This window comes from Salmo trutta, chromosome 39 (assembly GCF_901001165.1).
Source record: "Salmo trutta chromosome 39, fSalTru1.1, whole genome shotgun sequence".
Lineage (NCBI taxonomy): Eukaryota > Metazoa > Chordata > Actinopteri > Salmoniformes > Salmonidae > Salmo > Salmo trutta.
The window spans coordinates 10,827,513-10,845,529 of record NC_042995.1 but is presented as its reverse complement, the minus strand read 5'-3'; the positions used below and the strand labels follow the sequence as shown (position 1 = coordinate 10,845,529).

The 18,017-nt window shown below is 40.8% G+C and overlaps 1 protein-coding gene and 1 non-coding gene across 8 annotated transcripts in view; one reads left to right on the top strand and one right to left on the bottom strand.

Annotated features, from left to right (window-relative positions):
• Nucleotides 1-18,017, top strand: part of LOC115179502 (zinc finger protein OZF) — a 155,173-nt gene that overhangs the window by 20,936 nt on the left and 116,220 nt on the right. Inside the window, exon 4 of one of the 7 annotated variants that reach the window (XM_029741084.1) lies at nucleotides 17,100-17,646. The exons of 4 other annotated variants lie outside the window; for them this stretch is intronic. In XM_029741084.1, coding sequence (XP_029596944.1) covers nucleotides 17,100-17,404 — 305 coding nt within the window. In that variant the 3' untranslated portion in view covers nucleotides 17,405-17,646. Of the gene's footprint in view, nucleotides 1-566; nucleotides 1,046-7,931; nucleotides 8,443-17,099; nucleotides 17,647-18,017 lie in introns of those variants that run through there. 2 more of the 7 variants (XM_029741085.1, XM_029741086.1) reach the window with 2 other exon arrangements.
• Nucleotides 1,661-1,734, bottom strand: trnaa-ugc (transfer RNA alanine (anticodon UGC)). Its single transcript has one exon. It is a non-coding gene; the product is annotated as a tRNA-Ala (tRNA).

Here is an 18,017-nt window from a genome sequence, read left to right as displayed (position 1 = left end):
ACACAACATGTATCAGATAGAGATGGTGTGATGATCAGTTTTCTGTGGGAATGAGTTAGTAGACACAACATGTATCAGATAGAGATGATGTGATGATCAGTTTTCACTATTTAGTTTGGTTGTTTTTTGTTTTTTACTACTAAGCTACTTTTGTTTGGTGATATACATACTTTGAAACGATAAACATGTTTATTAAATTGTCTTAAATAGATTTATTATTTTCGTCATTTATGAATGTATTTGGATGTCTGCTTTGAACTTAATTGATGTGCGAATTAAAAATACATATTCTACTTGAGTTTGTGCTGGTCAAACTTTGGATTATCTATACAGACAATGCAATGTTTTTTGTTTACTTGATGTTATTCAAACTAATATAAATGTCTATGTATCTATCTTCTCAATACATGTCACTACACCTTTACATGCCAATTAGCTAGCCCCCAGTATGTTGTACAATACTTACAAATAGTTTTGCAGTATAAAGGACATGTTTTCATATTTAAATAAAAGTTAAATAAAATAACATTTATTTTGTCAATGTATAATTGTAATGTGTTTTCTAGGGTGCCAACGTCCAGGGAAAATATTAATACCACAATTCAAGTATGACCCACTTACTTTTGGGGAATGGAACCAGAGAGGAAGCTTGTGTTACCCTTTCCGTGCCTCATTATTCAGTGTGGAAGAGCTGCGAACTCACCTGTGATGGCCCACATCTTCCACAACCTTCCCTATTGTGTTAGTAAACACCACAGCATTTTAGGAAGCCATTGTTCAAAATGTGTTCATACACACAGTCACAATGGGAGGGGGTGTGGCATCCACAGGGGAGGACCAGGTGGTTGAGCTCAGACTTCTATTTAGGACTGGGATCCTATCCAGAGTTTCCAGATTGACAGTGAGAACAAATCCAGCCTGCCTCTTTCCATCCACACTGAGTCCAAACCTACAGTCTAGTGATGGCATTCCGACTCTTTTGGCTCCCAAACAGCTCTTTAAAAAAAGTGTGTTTTGTATTTTTTCAAGCCAAACAGTTTGCGATAGTTTGACTATGATTGGTGTTAAAACAATTCTAATTAAATGATTTAATGAAATCATGTATTTAAAAATGCATTGGTTTGTTATTAAAAAGAATGCTATTAAACATTTGCATTTAAAGTATAACTTTTTAATGTATTTAAACAAAGTGCATATAAATCTAATCAAAACGAATACAATCTGAACAGCATAATATAATATTATACCATGTCAAAGAAAAATAACAATTTGCAAAACTGCAGCATCCCACTTAAAACACTAAACTGGTCCCTCTTTTCTCTCCTCTTTATTGCCATGTTGCATTTCTGAATGCAAATCTCTCATAACCAGCAGCACACAGCAATGCTGACCATATTTTGCTTTTATGAGAGATTTGCATTTAGAAATGCAAGCTGCCTCACTTTCAAGGGGCTGATGCTGTTTCTTCTCTCAGTAATTATTTGTCCCGTTTTCAAGAAGACCCTCTGAGGTAACGGATGTGGCCACTATGCAGTCTCCCTGTCATGACTTTAGTAAGCCGTGGGTAGACATTTACATTTTAGTCATTTAGCAGACACTCTTATCCAGAGTGACTTACAGTAGTGAATGCATACATTTCATACATTCTTTTTCCCGTACTGGTCCCCTGTGGGAATCGAACCCACAACCCTGGTGTTGCAAACACCATGCTCTACCAACTGAGCCACAAGGGACCTACAAAGGCCTTGTTCTTCCACCAGCTCAGAGGATCTGCAGATCTTTCAGAACAAATGTGTGTGTGCTTGAGCATTTAGGCCAATATTATTGTATTTATTTTTTTCATTCTTTGAATTAGTTAATTCTATTCATTTAAATCTTTTGATTATTCATATCTTCATTTTTGTATATTTTTATAAATAGATTTGGCTCTTCTGATATGCGAGCCGGCTCCCAACGTTCACCTACAAGAGCCGGTTCTTAGAGCCGACTCGTTCACGAACAACCCATCACTACTACAGTCACTGGTTTCTGATTGTGACTGGAGCCCAGCACTTCTACTTCCTGTGGCTATGGTAATGATTATAATGTTTCCTCATGAGCATAGCAGGTATCCATGGTAGTGTTTTATGTTATGTTGTCAGCATAGCAGGTATCCATGGTAGTGTTTATGTTATGTTGTCAGCATAGCAGGTATCCATGGTAGTGTTTATGTTATGTCGTCAGCATAGCAGGTATCCATGGTAGTGTTTATGTTATGTTGTCAGCATAGCAGGTATCCATGGTAGTGTTTATGTTATGTTGTCAGCATAGCAGGTATCCATGGTAGTGTTTATGTTATGCTGTCAGCATAGCAGGTATCCATGGTAGTGTTTATGTTATGTTGTCAGCATAGCAGGTATCCATGGTAGTGTTTATGTTATGTTGTCAGCATAGCAGGTATCCATGGTAGTGTTTATGTTATGTTGTCAGCATAGCAGGTATCCATGGTAGTGTTTTTGTTATGTTGTCAGCATAGCAGGTATCCATGGTAGTGTTTATGTTATGTTGTCAGCATAGCAGGTATCCATGGTAGTGTTTATGTTATGTTGTCAGCATAGCAGGTATTCATGGTAGTGTTTATGTTATGTTGCAGCATATCAGGTATCCATGGTAGTGTTTTTGTTATGTTGTCAGCATAGCAGGTATCCATGGTAGTGTTTATGTTATGTTGTCAGCATAGCAGGTATCCATGGTAGTGTTTATGTTATGTCGTCAGCATAGCAGGTATCCATGGTAGTGTTTATGTTATGTTGTCAGCATAGCAGGTATCCATGGTAGTGTTTATGTTATGTTGGCAGCATAACAGGTATTTAATATTAACGACATACCCCATACCCCATCCTACCATACCCCGTTCAAAGGCACATCGTGAGATGGTTAGAGTTGTCAACAAAGCGGCTTGACAGAAACATGTCTCCACGTTTTCGAACCACGGGTGTGGTGAGAACTCAATCTGTTGGAATAAGGTGATAAGAGCGTTTTATTTCAGAGAGCGTTCCGTAAGCCACGCCCCAGTGGGCAGAGCTAGGCACGTTGGACTGGGACACGTTTTAATATAATAAAGCCTCTCATTTTACAATGGATCAGCCTTGGTTCTGTGTAGCCTAGTTATGCTAATACATTTCAGACCAGTGCATTGAAGTTAATTTCGTCTTTGACTTAATCAGTGAAATATCTTTGAGTAGTAAGCAGGGAAACAACGAGTCCCAGACAGTTCAATAGAACATTCCAGAGGAGGGCATCGTTTACTAGGCTACATCACTTATTAGGATCATCTAATACCACCAGTGTTTGGAATACATTGAGTTCGTTGACCAAACAGACCGTGGAAAGCCTTTTCACACTGAGATTTATTTGTCAAAGGTCCATGGTGGGTCTATGTAAACTATGTGATTTAAATTGGAGACCGATTTTATAGCAGTGAATGTAATCTATTAATGTATTGTTCTAGTATTTCTAAGTAGCAACCATATCAGCCAGGGAAACTAAATGTTCTCACTTTATGATCGAACATTCACATTTTTCAGTGAAGTTGAAATCCTTCCTATTCAATGGGTAAGGTCCCTTGCCCACCAGACCATCCGGTGAGGCACCCAGACCCTGTGACCCAAAACCCTGACTCCTGCACATCCATCCCTGAATCCATTTGAATGCCTTGATGCCCTCCTCTTCGTTATCAGACAACACCCCATCCAACGACTGATCTGAGGACTGTTTTTAGCAGTGACGGAGTAACGCCCTTGGTCCTAACCACAGCTCCATAATTGCTGTCCGTCAACCTCCCTCCTCATGGTGTGCCTGTTGGTGTGCTGTCCAACTGTTGCCTACCGTTTAGCCTCCTGCTGCTCCACCGACAGCGCCATGCCAGCCAGGATGCCTGCATGCCCCAGGTGCCCTTGTTTTAACAATGTCCGGTACAGACAGGGATGACGTGGAGGGTAGCGATTGTTCTGGCTCAGGTTCAAGAAGACATTTCCTTCCACTGAACCTGCCACAGAGACTGTTCCTTACCCTCTGATGATCCTCCTCTGTGGGCTCTCGGGACAGAGGGTTGTCGTCTTCGGCCGGGTACAGGTCCTCCACTGACTGCACCTGGTTGGGCACGGCTGGCATCCGTACGGACGATATTGTGAACCGCCAAAATAGGCTGCATGGCTCCACTGATGAGCTCCACGGAGGCATTCACATGTGGTAGAGAGAACCCCCTAGTCACCTATAGAGACCTGCCAAGAGGATGGATGTTAAGTGACACATGCCTTTCAATGAATGACTTGGAACACCTTGAAATGCATTCGTTGTAAGACATGTGCCATATAAATTGTTTGATTTGATTGATGACATTACCGCTGTAGAATATTTAATAAACTGTAATTTTCAGGACAAGTGGTTTTTCCATGACCTTTTAATTGATAACTTGGGATTTTATCACTTGGCATCAATCATACAGTGGGAAGGATCCTATAGATTGTCATGACGTGGCCCTTTTTGGGTATAGCTAGTGCCCCCCCCCCTCTCTCCAACACCCAGGTTCTGTTATCTCAGGTCGTAAATACCTGGAGGAGACTCTCCCCCTGGCCATGCAGAAAGAGACACCTAGAGAGAACAAAGGATTTCACATGGCGAACTCCTAAATTCCCAAAAGGAGGATTTGATACAAAATGTCCACTTGTGAGAAGGTGGGAAAGGTCTGTGGTCACTTAAGGGACGAGTGTGTTTCATTTGTTGACCTCAGAGAGGACAGGAAACACACATGACTATATCTCTGAATATGTACATTTCTCAATTATGGGGTTTGCATCTAATTCTTGTATAAAATGAATGAGTAAAGATGAAAGATTTGTGAAATGATGTAAGGTGATGTTAAACCTTTAATGAAAGAGAATTGTATACCCTTTAAAGTTTAACCAAGTCATTGGAACACAGACATGATCTGGCGTCATGGAACAGCCCTTTTCAACTGTTACGAATAAAACCCTCTCCTGAGGATATCCTCTTCAGACCACAAAAACCTCAGTATAAGCTAAGGTTGTAATGGTTATTGAATTCCTAACCATACCACATGGAGCATTGGCTACACGGGTGGAAATGGTTCAACTCTGAGACTATCGATCCCAACAGAATAAGAGCAAATCTTAGATACTAATTACTAGTCTGCAGCTAGAAATGATGTCAAACTGGGATGCGAAGACCGACAACCGCCGAAACATCTATTTAATGAAAACATTTCTGAATAGTATTCTGAAGTATCCATTTTAACCACGCCTTCAGGGAGGCAGAAAAGAGAGACTGATGAACTGACTCTCCAACAGACAGACGGACGATGCCAGCAGAGATCACGACGACACACTGGGCGTAAATATAAATTGATTGCAATTATTCCCGAATGAGTGAGTGTTCATGTGCAAAGGATTAGCATTTCAATTAATATAAATATCAACTGTGTAGTGACTCCTTTTGTCTTTCCCGCCCTCTTCAGTCCACACCCACTTCCCTTTGTCCACCAAGCCGTCATATCGGCTTAGCCCACTAGGGAACCTCCCCTATCATTTCCTCCATATCTACTGTATTGTTTAGTTCGTTAGTAAATAAATGATTAAGACAATTGATGTATGGACGATTCATAGTAAAGGCTGGGTTCGTGCAGATAACCAACAATTTACGACATTTGGAATGAGACCTAATGTGAGGTAAAGAATAATTCATTAATTAGAAGACTAATTGATTAGATATTAAAATATCTGAAGAGTTATATTAGGAAAATTATAACTTTGTAATCTGAAGATTTTCCTTGGTGCCCCGACTTCCTTGTTAACTACATTTACATGATTAGTTTAATCACGTTTTAATAATTACAGAGAATTGATTTGATAAAATAACAGTCTTCACTTTAAAAAAACACAACTAGATGTCACGTCCTGACCATAGAAAGCTTTTATTTTATTTTCTATGGTAGAGTAGGTCAGGGCGTGACTGGGGGGTTGTTCTAGTTTATATTTTCTATGTGGGGTTCTAGGTTCATTTTTCTGTTTTGGTGATTTGTATGATTCCCAATTAGAGGCAGCTGGTTATCGTTGTCTCTAATTGGGGATCATACTTAAGTAGCATTTTTTCCACCTGTGGGTTATGGGATATTGTTTATGTTTTGAGTTAGTGCACGTAGCATCTCTGTAGTCACGGTTCGTTTATTCATTTATTGTTTGTTTTGTATTTTGGCTAAGTTTCACTTTCTAATAAAAGATGTGGAACGCTACTGGCGCTGCGCCTTGGTCCGACCATCATTACAACGACGAACGTGACACTAGATAAAGACTGTGAATGCATGTACCACTCTGAATAAATAAATACAGTGCCTTTTGAAGATTTGTGTCTGGTCATTAAACTACAAAACAGGCTGGATGTCTAAACTAAATCAGTTCTGAATGTCAATAGATTTAGATTCATTCTCATCAATGGCAACATTCTAGAACTGAGTTATCACTCATCGAAGTCCGGTATCCGGAGTAATCTGGTTAATGATTATATAGTTATGTGGCTCTTTCCTTGTAGAATGTTGACAGCTGTATAGAACATATTGTATTGCAAAGATGCTCAAACTTCACTTAAAGCTACACTAACCAGACACAAAATAATCTTTATCCCTTATGCTGGGCCTGACCAAACCGGTAAATTGTCACTTACATGGCCAGACTTTTAGTGGTCTTTTCCTCTTCCAATGCTCTTATGCTAATCCTTGAAAAATGCCATAAGGTCTGAAATAGACACCAACGTTGACATACTATACAAACAATTACCTAGCCTAAGTAAAACAACGATGTTTGATCTACTGCTCTGCTAACTAGCTAGCTAACGTGTAGCCAGTGAGCAGCTAAAACAGAGAAAGGGGAAGTACATTCATGGATTGGACCCAGGAGGTCTCGCTGATCGCGGTGGTGAACGGTAGCTGACAGTGTCGGCTAGAGACTACCTGTGGGAGCTTCCTGCAGGAATTTGTATTCTTGCTGAGGATGAGTTTTAGTAAGGTTGGATTTCTTGCGTTTATAGTCATTGTGATCAATTGTACTGCACTGATGGAGTGGAAATCACATGAAATAGATGTGGTAGTTGCAGCAGCAGATACATATTTGGGTGTGAGAGATTTTAGTGCAGAAGAAGTTGAGGGAAGTGGTTCCATCCTCCAAAGCAGATGGCCTGGTGTAGGATTGTTTAGGGCCAAAGTAGTGGGATGGTTTGGTTAGTTTTTGGGGATAGTGTGTAGGTGCAGGATTAGATGGTGGAAATTAAGATTTTCCCATTCTCCTTTTCCCAGTTTTTTTTTTGTGACCTAAATTTGAAATCCGTACTCCAACCTGCGATAGGCAGCAACACGCAAGAGTGTCTATTCTGCAATACGCAATACGCAGTGTCTAGTCTGCAATACGCAATACGCAGTGTCTAGTCTGCCCAATATTTACACTGAGAAGATGTCTCCAAATATGTTTATGTAAACCAAGATAGACCACATGTTGTTTTCAATGGGAACAAATGAGTCATAGCAGAGCCAAGCACCCGCTAGTGATATCCTATTGGCGTGTTCTAGCAAACCTCTGAATATTTCCTTTAGGAAACCTCTACTCGGTGAAGCGCTTGTGTGCAATAACTCAATTTGCCTTTGGATTCCTAAGCAAACTTTGTCCACTCTGTTCATAACCGATTTTAGTTTGAGGAACAGAAAACTGTATTGAGATAAAATGTTTAATTGATGAGAAAATTTGCCGAATATCGGCCAAAATCCATCTCGTTCCATCTTCTCCCACTGTCTGCCAGTGGGCTTTCCTCTCACTGCCATATTTATACATCCAATGAAATATCTGTCGCATTGTTCTGTCTGTGATGTCGCATTTGCTCTGTTGCAGTGGTGGAACAGGAAGTTCCGGGAAGGCGCCAGAACTGTGTGGTGAAGACGATATATTTTATGTCCGTTTCACATGTATTACCACAGGTATGTAATAGTACGTTTAAACTTTGTAATATCGAAATAGCATGTCATAACGTGCTGGGTAACACATCCTTTATGGTATTATCACGTTTGGTAAAGGTTTTACGTGTTACTTTTGTGTCAAGCCGAGTGAGCTTAACTATTTTATAAGTCAAATAGCTAGAGACTTTGGGATTGGCAGAGTGAATGAACATCATTTAGTAAAGCTAATTTCATTTAAAAAATCTATTTATTTGTGATTTTTGAGTTCGTTAATGGTTTTGTGTAAAATTCACGGGATGGTAAAATGGCGGCTCCCCTTCTATCTACGTCAACTGCATTCAGTGCAGGCAGCCCCGGTCCACTTATTTTTTTTTTTACATGTGTAACAATATTCAGACATTCAGGTGTTTCCATCTTTATCAATAATTGTTCCTATCTTGTGAAAATGGGAAATACAATAGATTTTTTTGTGAGGTGAAATAATACATTGAAGACATGGTTATTCAGGAACATAGTAAATAGTGCTGCGTAAACTGCATGCATTATCAGAAGGATAGGGGTCAGGGGAACTACTGTTATGTGAAAATTATTAAAACGTTTTTTTTTACTTAAGCCAAGTCTGAGGCCGGTAACATCAATAGTGAGGACAAACCCAGCCTCCCTCTCTCCTTCCACACTGAGTATAAACCTACAGTCACTGGGTCCTGATTGTGACAGTGGAGCCCAGTTTGCACTGCAGGATCCAGAGATGGCATCAGTGAAGCTGGAAGACTGCAGTCAAACACTGGAGCTGAATGTCAACATTAAAGATGAAGAAGAGGAGGAGAAGATTGGGAAATCTGTTTATCATGGTAAGAGCAGATTCTATCTTCAGGTTGATTCTATAATTCTGACTCACACATCCCTGAAGAACTCCAGACTGTTGTTCGTTTCAACTTCATACTGTGCGTTGAATGTTGCTATAGAACTGTTTCAATGAGAAGGTAGATGTTAATTCATGCTAATGAGACCTGCATGGTTTGACACCAGTATTGTCAGCATGTGTTTTATTCACTGGGCTATCTGGAGTGTTCAGAGTAGACTTTTTTCATTTTTTTTCACCATTATTTAACCAGGTAGGCTAGTTGAGAACAAGTTCTCATTTACAACTGCGACCTGGCGCAGACTGAAGATGTGAAGTAGACAAACTGCCAGTGTTCTGAAGTTCTATGAAATGAGTCTGTGTAGTTGCCACGGTTGCTGTCAATTCCATTTGAATTCCATTCAATTCAGGAAATACACTCATTCAAATTTCAATTCTCTTCAATGCTTTTCGATCAGGAAAAGTTGGGGTAACACTTTACTGTAGGTGTCCTTAGTCATGTATTAATTAAGCATTTTATAACCCCTATATAACAACAGTAATGAGTAACGGCAAAAAAATCTTACGAAACTAGTTTATAATGGGTGTTTATAGATGACTGTTTATCCTGTTGTCATATGCGCTAATGTCTACTGTTAATAACAACTGCTATTACACAGTCTGCATGACAACTTATGTCCTATCCTATTACCTGCTACATAAGTGTCTTTATACCAGATGTTATAACGGGGTGTTATATCATTTACCAATCTCTTTGTCACATTATAAAATGGGTTGTTTGGATCCTGGATGCTGATTGGTTGATAGCAAGGAGTTATCACCACAATCCACGCATAATGCCTGTTAACAGTTCCATTAAATTTATCACATCCGCTGTCCCACTGCCCGGCCAGTCAATTTATAACCCTAATCTGCCCTGGAAAAAAGCGTCGCTGGACAATATTTCCCCATGCTACTAGCCTATCTGACCTGTGCAACATGTTGCATCTCCACTGTGCCATGCATATGAACGTGACAAGACTGACAGCTTCTCTGATCCAAGCAAATTCTTTCATCAGGATCATTCTAACGATATATCCAAAGAACTGGCAATAGAAACAAAGGTAGTAGCTAAAACAAATGATAATGCACATAGTTTGCTGTCATTTCAGCTGCTTGATGTACTAGCTAGCAAGCAAAGGAGAATATTAGCCTAGCTATCCCATAACTACACTACATGACCAGAAGTATGTGGACACCTGTTCGTCAAACCTCTCATTCCAAAATCATAGGCAATAATATGGAGTTGGTCTTCCCCTTTGCTGCTATCACAGCCTCCACTGTATTGGGAAGGCGTGGTAGAAATTCTATAGGAAGAGCGAGACTGTAGATTCTTCTAACAGCTTTATTATAATATTTGCAAAAATGAAGCAATCAACCATCACCAAGAATAGTTCAGAGTTGAAAGCTTAACAAACATAGTCGGGTCTCTGCTTTTTATGGAGAAGTACATCCTTTCTGTATACGTGGCAGTGAGCAGAGTGTGTAAAAGGTAATTAGTTGTCTGTGCAGACTGAAGATAGCACGAGGTTGATAGCCCGAGGGCTCAACCGTCTAACTGCATTCCCAACAGCAAACACTATAATGTGCTCATTTCTGAAGTTTCCTTACATGTGACTTCCTGTAGATAGTAAACCCACGGGATGTCACATGCTGCGGTCGCACCCAAACGGACCGTAGCTATACGCCCAGTCTTATGGCTGAGTCCCAAAAAGACAAGTTTGTATCAGGTTAGAAATAACACTAGCATATAACAAGAGACTATTCTTTAACCAGTAAAACACGGGATAGAATGACTAATTATGTCATTTTCCACAACAGAGGCTTTCCACTAGATGTTGGAACATTGCTGAGGGGACTTGCTTCCATTCAGCCATGAGCATTAGGGAGGTTGGGCACTGATGTTGGGCGATTAGGCCTTGCTCGCAGTCTGTGTTCCAATCCATCCCTAAGGTGTTCGATGGGGTTGAGGTCAGGGCTCTGCAGGCCAGGAAAGTTCTTCCACATCGATCTCGACAAACCATTTCTTTATGGACCCCTGCACGGGGGCATTGTCATACTGAAACAGGAAAGGGCCTTCCCCAAACTGTTGCCAAAAAGTTGGAAGCACAGAATCGTCTAGAATGTCATTGTATGCTGTAGTGTTAAGATTTCCCTTCACTGGAGCTACAAGGCTTAGGCTGAACCATGAAGAACAGCCCCATACCATTATTCCTCCTCCACCAAGCTTTACAGTTGGCACTACGCATTGGTGCATTTAGCATTCTCCTGGCTCCCGTTCTAAAATGGACACAGGAAAATCTCAAACCCAATATAAATACAATTTTAAAACCTGTTCCAAAAAGACCTAAAGGACATCCAATCAGAGTGAGGGAAGCAGCACAAAAGCAAGGAAGAGAGAGTTGGAGGCACAGAGCGAGACGTTTGTGAGCGTAGGGGTTGGTAATGTTATCTAGTTGCACCGTGATTGGCTCAGTGTTCTGTCACTCATGGGACACTACGTCACCGCAACATCTACAGGGAGAGCTGGAACATTTTAAGTCCCTTGGGTGCTGCCATAGTTACATTAGAAGTGCCCATCCAAGAAGGCTCATGGTCATTGGCCACAGATAAAATGGTGTCAAATCATGTTGTATGTAAAGTAGCATAGATTGGACTGATCATGTCAACATCATAATTTCAAAATCTTAGCTAGCAGTCATCGTCATGAATCAAGTCGACAATCTACTGGCAAAAAGTCTTCTATCCTTGTCATATGAAGAGAAATTATAGATAAAATGTCTTGGTGCTCATTGGACATAAACATTACATAACAAGCCGGAAATTTCAAATTCAACAAGGAGTGGTTTGGAAGCAAGCGTGTACAGGGACAATACTGTAAGAACGACCCATGTTTGGAATTATGTCGTTGTCAATTAAAAAAATGCTGCACAAATAGGCGGCGTATAGGCTACATCTGTCTCAGCGCGCTCATGTCTTAATGGAAATGACGGCTTGCCTCATACCACTTATCGTCATTTATGTCATAGTTTGTACATCAGTATTGTTATATTACTTATAAAGGTCTCTCATTAGTATCTTATTCATCATTTTAGGCAGTGTTAGAATGATGCATTTCATTGTTTTTATTACTTTGTGTGTTATAATTATCTCTGGTGCTTTTCTCAACGAGGAGGGTGGTAAGTTACAGACCCAATAACATTATATTATAGTATCCCCTCCTCGTAACCATGGTTGCCAGTGACAGTCTCTTGTTTAACAGACAGTTCAGTAATAGACTCATGTTATTCCAGTTCATATTGCGCGGGTTGTTTATAAGTGAATAAAGATTTAGTTTAAGTATAACTCTGACTTGTGTGATAAGTTTCTCTCCTCATTTGATAAAGAAATGAACCACTACATATGCTCAATAAACATTCATAATGTGGTTTAACTGTGTGACAAGCATCCATTTATTTGTTCACATTTATTCATCCTTTATAGAGCATGAAATACGGTTATAGATGATTTGTGACCTATTTATGTAGTGCAATGAAGCCTATATGAATGCTTTACGAAGCCTTCATAAGATGCACTTGAAATGAAGCGGGACCAAAATATGTACTTTCTACTACCATACATTTTCCCTGACAAAATGGTGCCATCTGGTTTGCTTAATATAAGGATTTTGATGTATAACATTAACTTTTACTTAATAACTTTCCCCACCACTGTACTTGAAGGTGCAATATGCTCTGCCATTTCCTGGTTGCTAAAATTCTAATAGTTTTCCTAATCTCAGTTTGTGACAAAACAAGCAGTCATTGTGTAGAGAATCATTGTACCATCTAAAGCGCTGTGAAATATATTTTGAAGCTGGTGTACAACCCGAAAGTAAAAGACGCAAAAACGAAACTTAAGAACGCGAAGCATAGAAGTAAATCAAATCAAATTGTATTGGTCACATACACATGGTTAGTGGATGTTATTGCGAGTGTAGTGAAATGCTTCCGCTTCTAGTTTCGACAGTGCAGTAATATCTAACAATTCCACAACAACTACCGAATACACACACATCTAAGTAAAATGGATGGAATAAGAATATAGGCATACAAATATATGGTTGAGCAATGACCGAGCGGCATAGGCGAGATGCAATAGATGGTATAAAATACAGGATATACATATGGGATGAGTAATGCAAGATATGTAAATATTATTAAAGTGATATTTATTAAAGTGACTAGTGATCCATTTATTAAAGTGGCAAATGATTTCAAGTCTGTAAGTAGGCAGCAGCCTCTCTGTGTTAGTGATTGCTGTTTAATAGTGATGGCCTTGAGATATAAGCTGTTTTTCAGTCTCTCTGTCCCAGCTTTGATGCACCTGTACTGACCTCGTTGTCTGGATGGTAGCGGGGTGAACAGGCAGTGGCTTAGGTGGTTGTTGTTCTTGATGATCTTTTTGGCCTTCCTGTGACATCGGGTGCTGTAGATGTGCAGGAGGGCAGGTAGTTTGCTCCCGTTGATGCGTTGTGCAGACCGCACCACCCTCTTGCGAGCCCTGCGGTTGCAGGTGGCGCAGTTGCCGTACCAGGCGGTGATACAGCCTGACACGATGCTCTCAATTGTGCATCTGTAAAAGTTTGTGAGGGTTTTAGGTGACAAGCCACATTTATTCAGCCTCCTAAGGTTGTAGAGGCGCTGTTGTGCCTTCTTCACCACACTGTCTGTGTGGGGGGACCATTTCAGTTTGTCCATGATGTGTACGCCGAGGAACTTAAAACTTTCCACCTTCTCCACTGCTGTCCCGTTGATGTGTATAGGGGGGTGCTCCCTCTGCTGTTTCCTGAAGTCCACGATCATCTCCTTTGTTTTGTTGACATAGAGTGAGAGGTTGTTTTCCTGACACCACACTCCGAGTGCCCTCACCTCCTCCCTATAGGCTGTGTCTCGTCATTGTTGGTGATTAAGCCTACTATTGTTGTGTCGTCTGCAAACTTGATGATTGAGTTGGAGGCGAGCATGGCCTAGCAGTCATGGGTGAACAGGGAGTACAGGAGGGGGCTGAGCACGCACCCTTGTCCCCAGTGTTGAGGATCAGCGAAGTGGAGAAGTTGTTTCCTACCTTCACCACCTGGTGGCAGCCCTTCAGGAAGTCCAGGACCCAATTGCACAGGGCGGGGTTGAGACCCAGGGCCCCAAGCTTAATGATGAGCTTGGAGGGTACTATGGTGTTGAATGCTGAGCTGTAGTCAATGAACAGCATTCTTACATAGGTATTCCTCTTGTCCAGATGGGATAGGGCAGTGTGCAGTGTGATGGCGATTGCATCATCTGTGGACCTGTTGGGGCGGTATGCAAATTGAAGTGGGTCTAGGGTGACAGGTAAGATGGAGGTGATACGAACCTTGACTAGTCTCTCAAAGCACTTCATGATGACAGAAGTGAGTGCTATGGGGCGATAGTCATTTTCTTCAGTTACCTTTGCCTTCTTAGGTACAGGAACAATGGTGGCCATCTTGAAGCATTTTGGGGACAGCAGACTGGGATAGGGAGAGATTGAATATGTCTGTAAACACACCAGCCAGCTGGTCTGCGCATGCTCTGAGGACGCTGCTAGGGATGTTGTCTGGGCCAGCAGCATTGCGAGGGTTAACGCGTTTAAACGTCTTACTCACGTCGGCCACGGAGAAGGAGAGCCTGCAGTCCTTGGTAGCGGCCGCGTCCGTGGCACTGTATTATCCTCAAAGCGGATAAAGAAGGTGTTTAGTTTGTCTGGAAGCGTGACGTCGGTGTCCATGATGTGGCTGGTTTTGTTTTTGTAGTCCGTGATTGCCTGTAGACCCTGCCACATACGTCTCGTGTCTGAGCCGTTGAATTGCGACTCCACCTTGTCCATATACCGACATTTCGCTGATTGCCTTGCAGAGGGAATAACTACACTGTTTTTATTCAGCCATATTCTCAGTCATCTTTCCATGGTTAAATGCGGTGGTTTGCGTTTTCAGTTTTGCGCGAATGCCGCCATCTATCCACGGTTTCTGATTAGGGAACGTATTAATAGTCACAGTGGGTACAATATCTCCAATGCACTTCCTTGTAAACTCACTCACCGAATCAGCGTATAAATCAATATTAATCTCTGAGGCTACCTGCAACATGTCCCAGTCTGCGTGATCAAACCAATCTTGAAGCGTGGATTCTGATTGGTCGGACAAGCAATGAATCCTGTTTGAGCGCACATAGAACAGATCTACCGCTTCTTAGACTTGCTTTCAATGAGAAGATCTATAAGATTTTGGTTAAGATTTTGTATGAAAGATACTTATAATTCACAGCAGTTTTCATTGTGTAGAGACCAGTGTCTGGCCCTACTGGCGCCATCTCTCTCTGGTACCGTATAGAACAGAAACATTAACTCATGCTCTGGAATGCTCTTTAGGTTTTATCACCAAAAAGACATCGTAAATCTCCTGTCAGTGTTATCTCCCAGAGGTCCACTTTCAGTTTCGAGAGAGAGAGACTATAAGCCCAGTAGTATGTCTTTCAAAGTAATGCTGCTGACAGTCACCAGTGAAAGGTAGCTTTGGATCCAGGATACAGTTCCTCTGTAACCTACAATGGATCCAGTAAACAGTTCCTCTGTAACCTACAATGGATCCAGTATACAGTTCCTGTGTAACCTACAATGGATCCAGTATACTGTTCCTCTGTAACCTACAATGGATCCAGTATACAGTTCCTCTATAACCTACAATGGATCCAGTATACTGTTCCTCTGTAACCTACAATGGATCCAGTATACAGTTCCTCTATAACCTACAATGGATCCAGCATACAGTGAGTTGTAGAGGAAGACATGGTGATCCAACCAGATACATGACACCAGACGGACCTGTTAAGTTCCTTGCTCAGAACGTGAGAACATATGAAAGCTGGTGGTTCAATATTCTCAGTTCTTTAATATTCCCCGTTAAGAAGTTTTAGGTTCTAGTTATAGGAATTATGACGCGTTGACTATTTCTCTCTATACCATTTGTATTTCATATACCTTTGACTATTGGATGTTCTAATAGGCACTTTAGTATTGACAGCTTAATCTCAGGACTTGATAGGCTTGAAGTCATAAACAGCGTGTGAATCAAGCATTGCTGAGCTGCTGGCAAACGCAGTAAAGTTTGAATGAATGCTTACGAGCATGTTGCCGCCTACCCCCGCTCAGTCAGACTGCTCTATCAAATATCATATCATAGACTTAATTATAATATAATAAACACAGAAATACGAGCCTATGGTCATTAATATGGTCAAATCCGGAAACTATCATTTCGAAAACAAAACGTTTATTCTTTCAGTGAAATACAGAACCGTTCTGTATTTTATCGAACGGGTGGCAACCCTAAGTATAAATATTTCTGTTACATTGCACAACCTTCAATGTTATGTCATAATTATGTAAAATTCTGGCTAATTAGTTCGCAACGAGCCAGGCGGCCCAAACTGTTGCATATACCCTGACTCTGCGTGCAATGAACCCAAGAGAAGCGACACAATTTCCATAGTTAATATTGCCTGCTAACATGAATTTATTTGAACTAAATATTCAGGTTTAAAAACATTGACTTCTGTGTATTGATTTTAAGAAAGGCATTGATGTTTATGGTTAGGTACATTCGTGCAACGATTGTGCTTTTTTTGCAAATGCGCTTTTGTTAAATCATCCCCCGTTTGGCGAAGTCGGCTGTGATTCGATAAGTTAACAGGCATCCCATTGATTATATGCAACGCAGGACAAGCTAGTTAACCTGGTAATATCATCAACCATGTGTAGTTAACTAGTGATTATGTTAAGATTGATTGTTTTTTATAAGATAAGTTTAATGCTAGCTAGCAACTTACCTTTGACCCTTGCTGCACTCGTGTAACAGGTGGTCTGCCTGCCACGCAGTTTCCTCATGGAATGCAATGTAATCGGCGGCCAAAAATGCCGATTCCGATTGTTATGATAACTTGAAATCGGCCCTAATTAATCGGCCATGCCGATTTAATCGTTCGGCCTCTAATTTAAAGTGTGCACTTGTCTAATGTGAATGAATGTTTTGTTATCAATGTTTAGCTACCTGATCTATTGTAATGAGATACTTGAACAACAAAAAATCTAATAGATTTTTTGAGAAAAAAAGAAAATAACTTTTGTGACCGTTTCTCTTTATTACTACAGGCCGACTCAGATCAAATCTGAGGCCGGTAACATCGACAGTGAGGACAAACCCAGCCTGCCTCTCTCCTTCCACACTGAGTCCAAACCTACAGTCACTGGGTCCTGATTGTGACAGTGGAGCCCAGTTTGCACTGCAGGATCCAGAGATGGCATCAGTGAAGCTGGAAGACTGCAGTCAAACACTGGAGCTGAATGTCAATATTAAAGATGAAGAAGAGGAGGAGAAGATTGGGAAATCTGTTTCTCATGGTAAGAGCAGGTTCTATCTAAGTTTGTTATTCATTCCAACTTCTCACTGTGTATGATAAGTTGCAGTAAAACTGTTTCATGGTGAACTGTATCAAAATCAAATTGTATTGGTCACATACACATGGTTAGGGGGAGGTGGATGTTATTTCATGCTACTGAGACTTGCATGGTTTGACACCAGTATTGCCAGCATTTGTTTTATTCACTGGGTTATCTGGAGTGATCAGAGAGTAGACTAAAGAAGTGAAGTAGACAAACTGCCAGTGTTTTAAAGTTCTATGAAATGAGTCTGTGTAGTTACTAACCCTTGTGATAGTGAGTGGAGGATGATATGAAATGAGTCTGTGTAGTTACTAACCCTTGTGATAGTGAGAGGAGGATGATATGAAATGAGTCTGTGTAGTTACTAACCCTTGTGATAGTGAGTGGAGGATGATATGAAATGAGTCTGTGTAGTTACTAACCCTTGTGATAGTGAGAGGAGGATGATATGAAATGAGTCTGTGTAGTTACTAACCCTTGTGATAGTGAGAGGAGGATGATATGAAATGAGTCTGTGTAGTTTCTAACCCTTGTGATAGTGAGAGGATGATATGAAATGAGTCTGTGTAGTTACTAACCCTTGTGATAGTGAGAGGAGGATGATATGAAATGAGTCTGTGTAGTTAC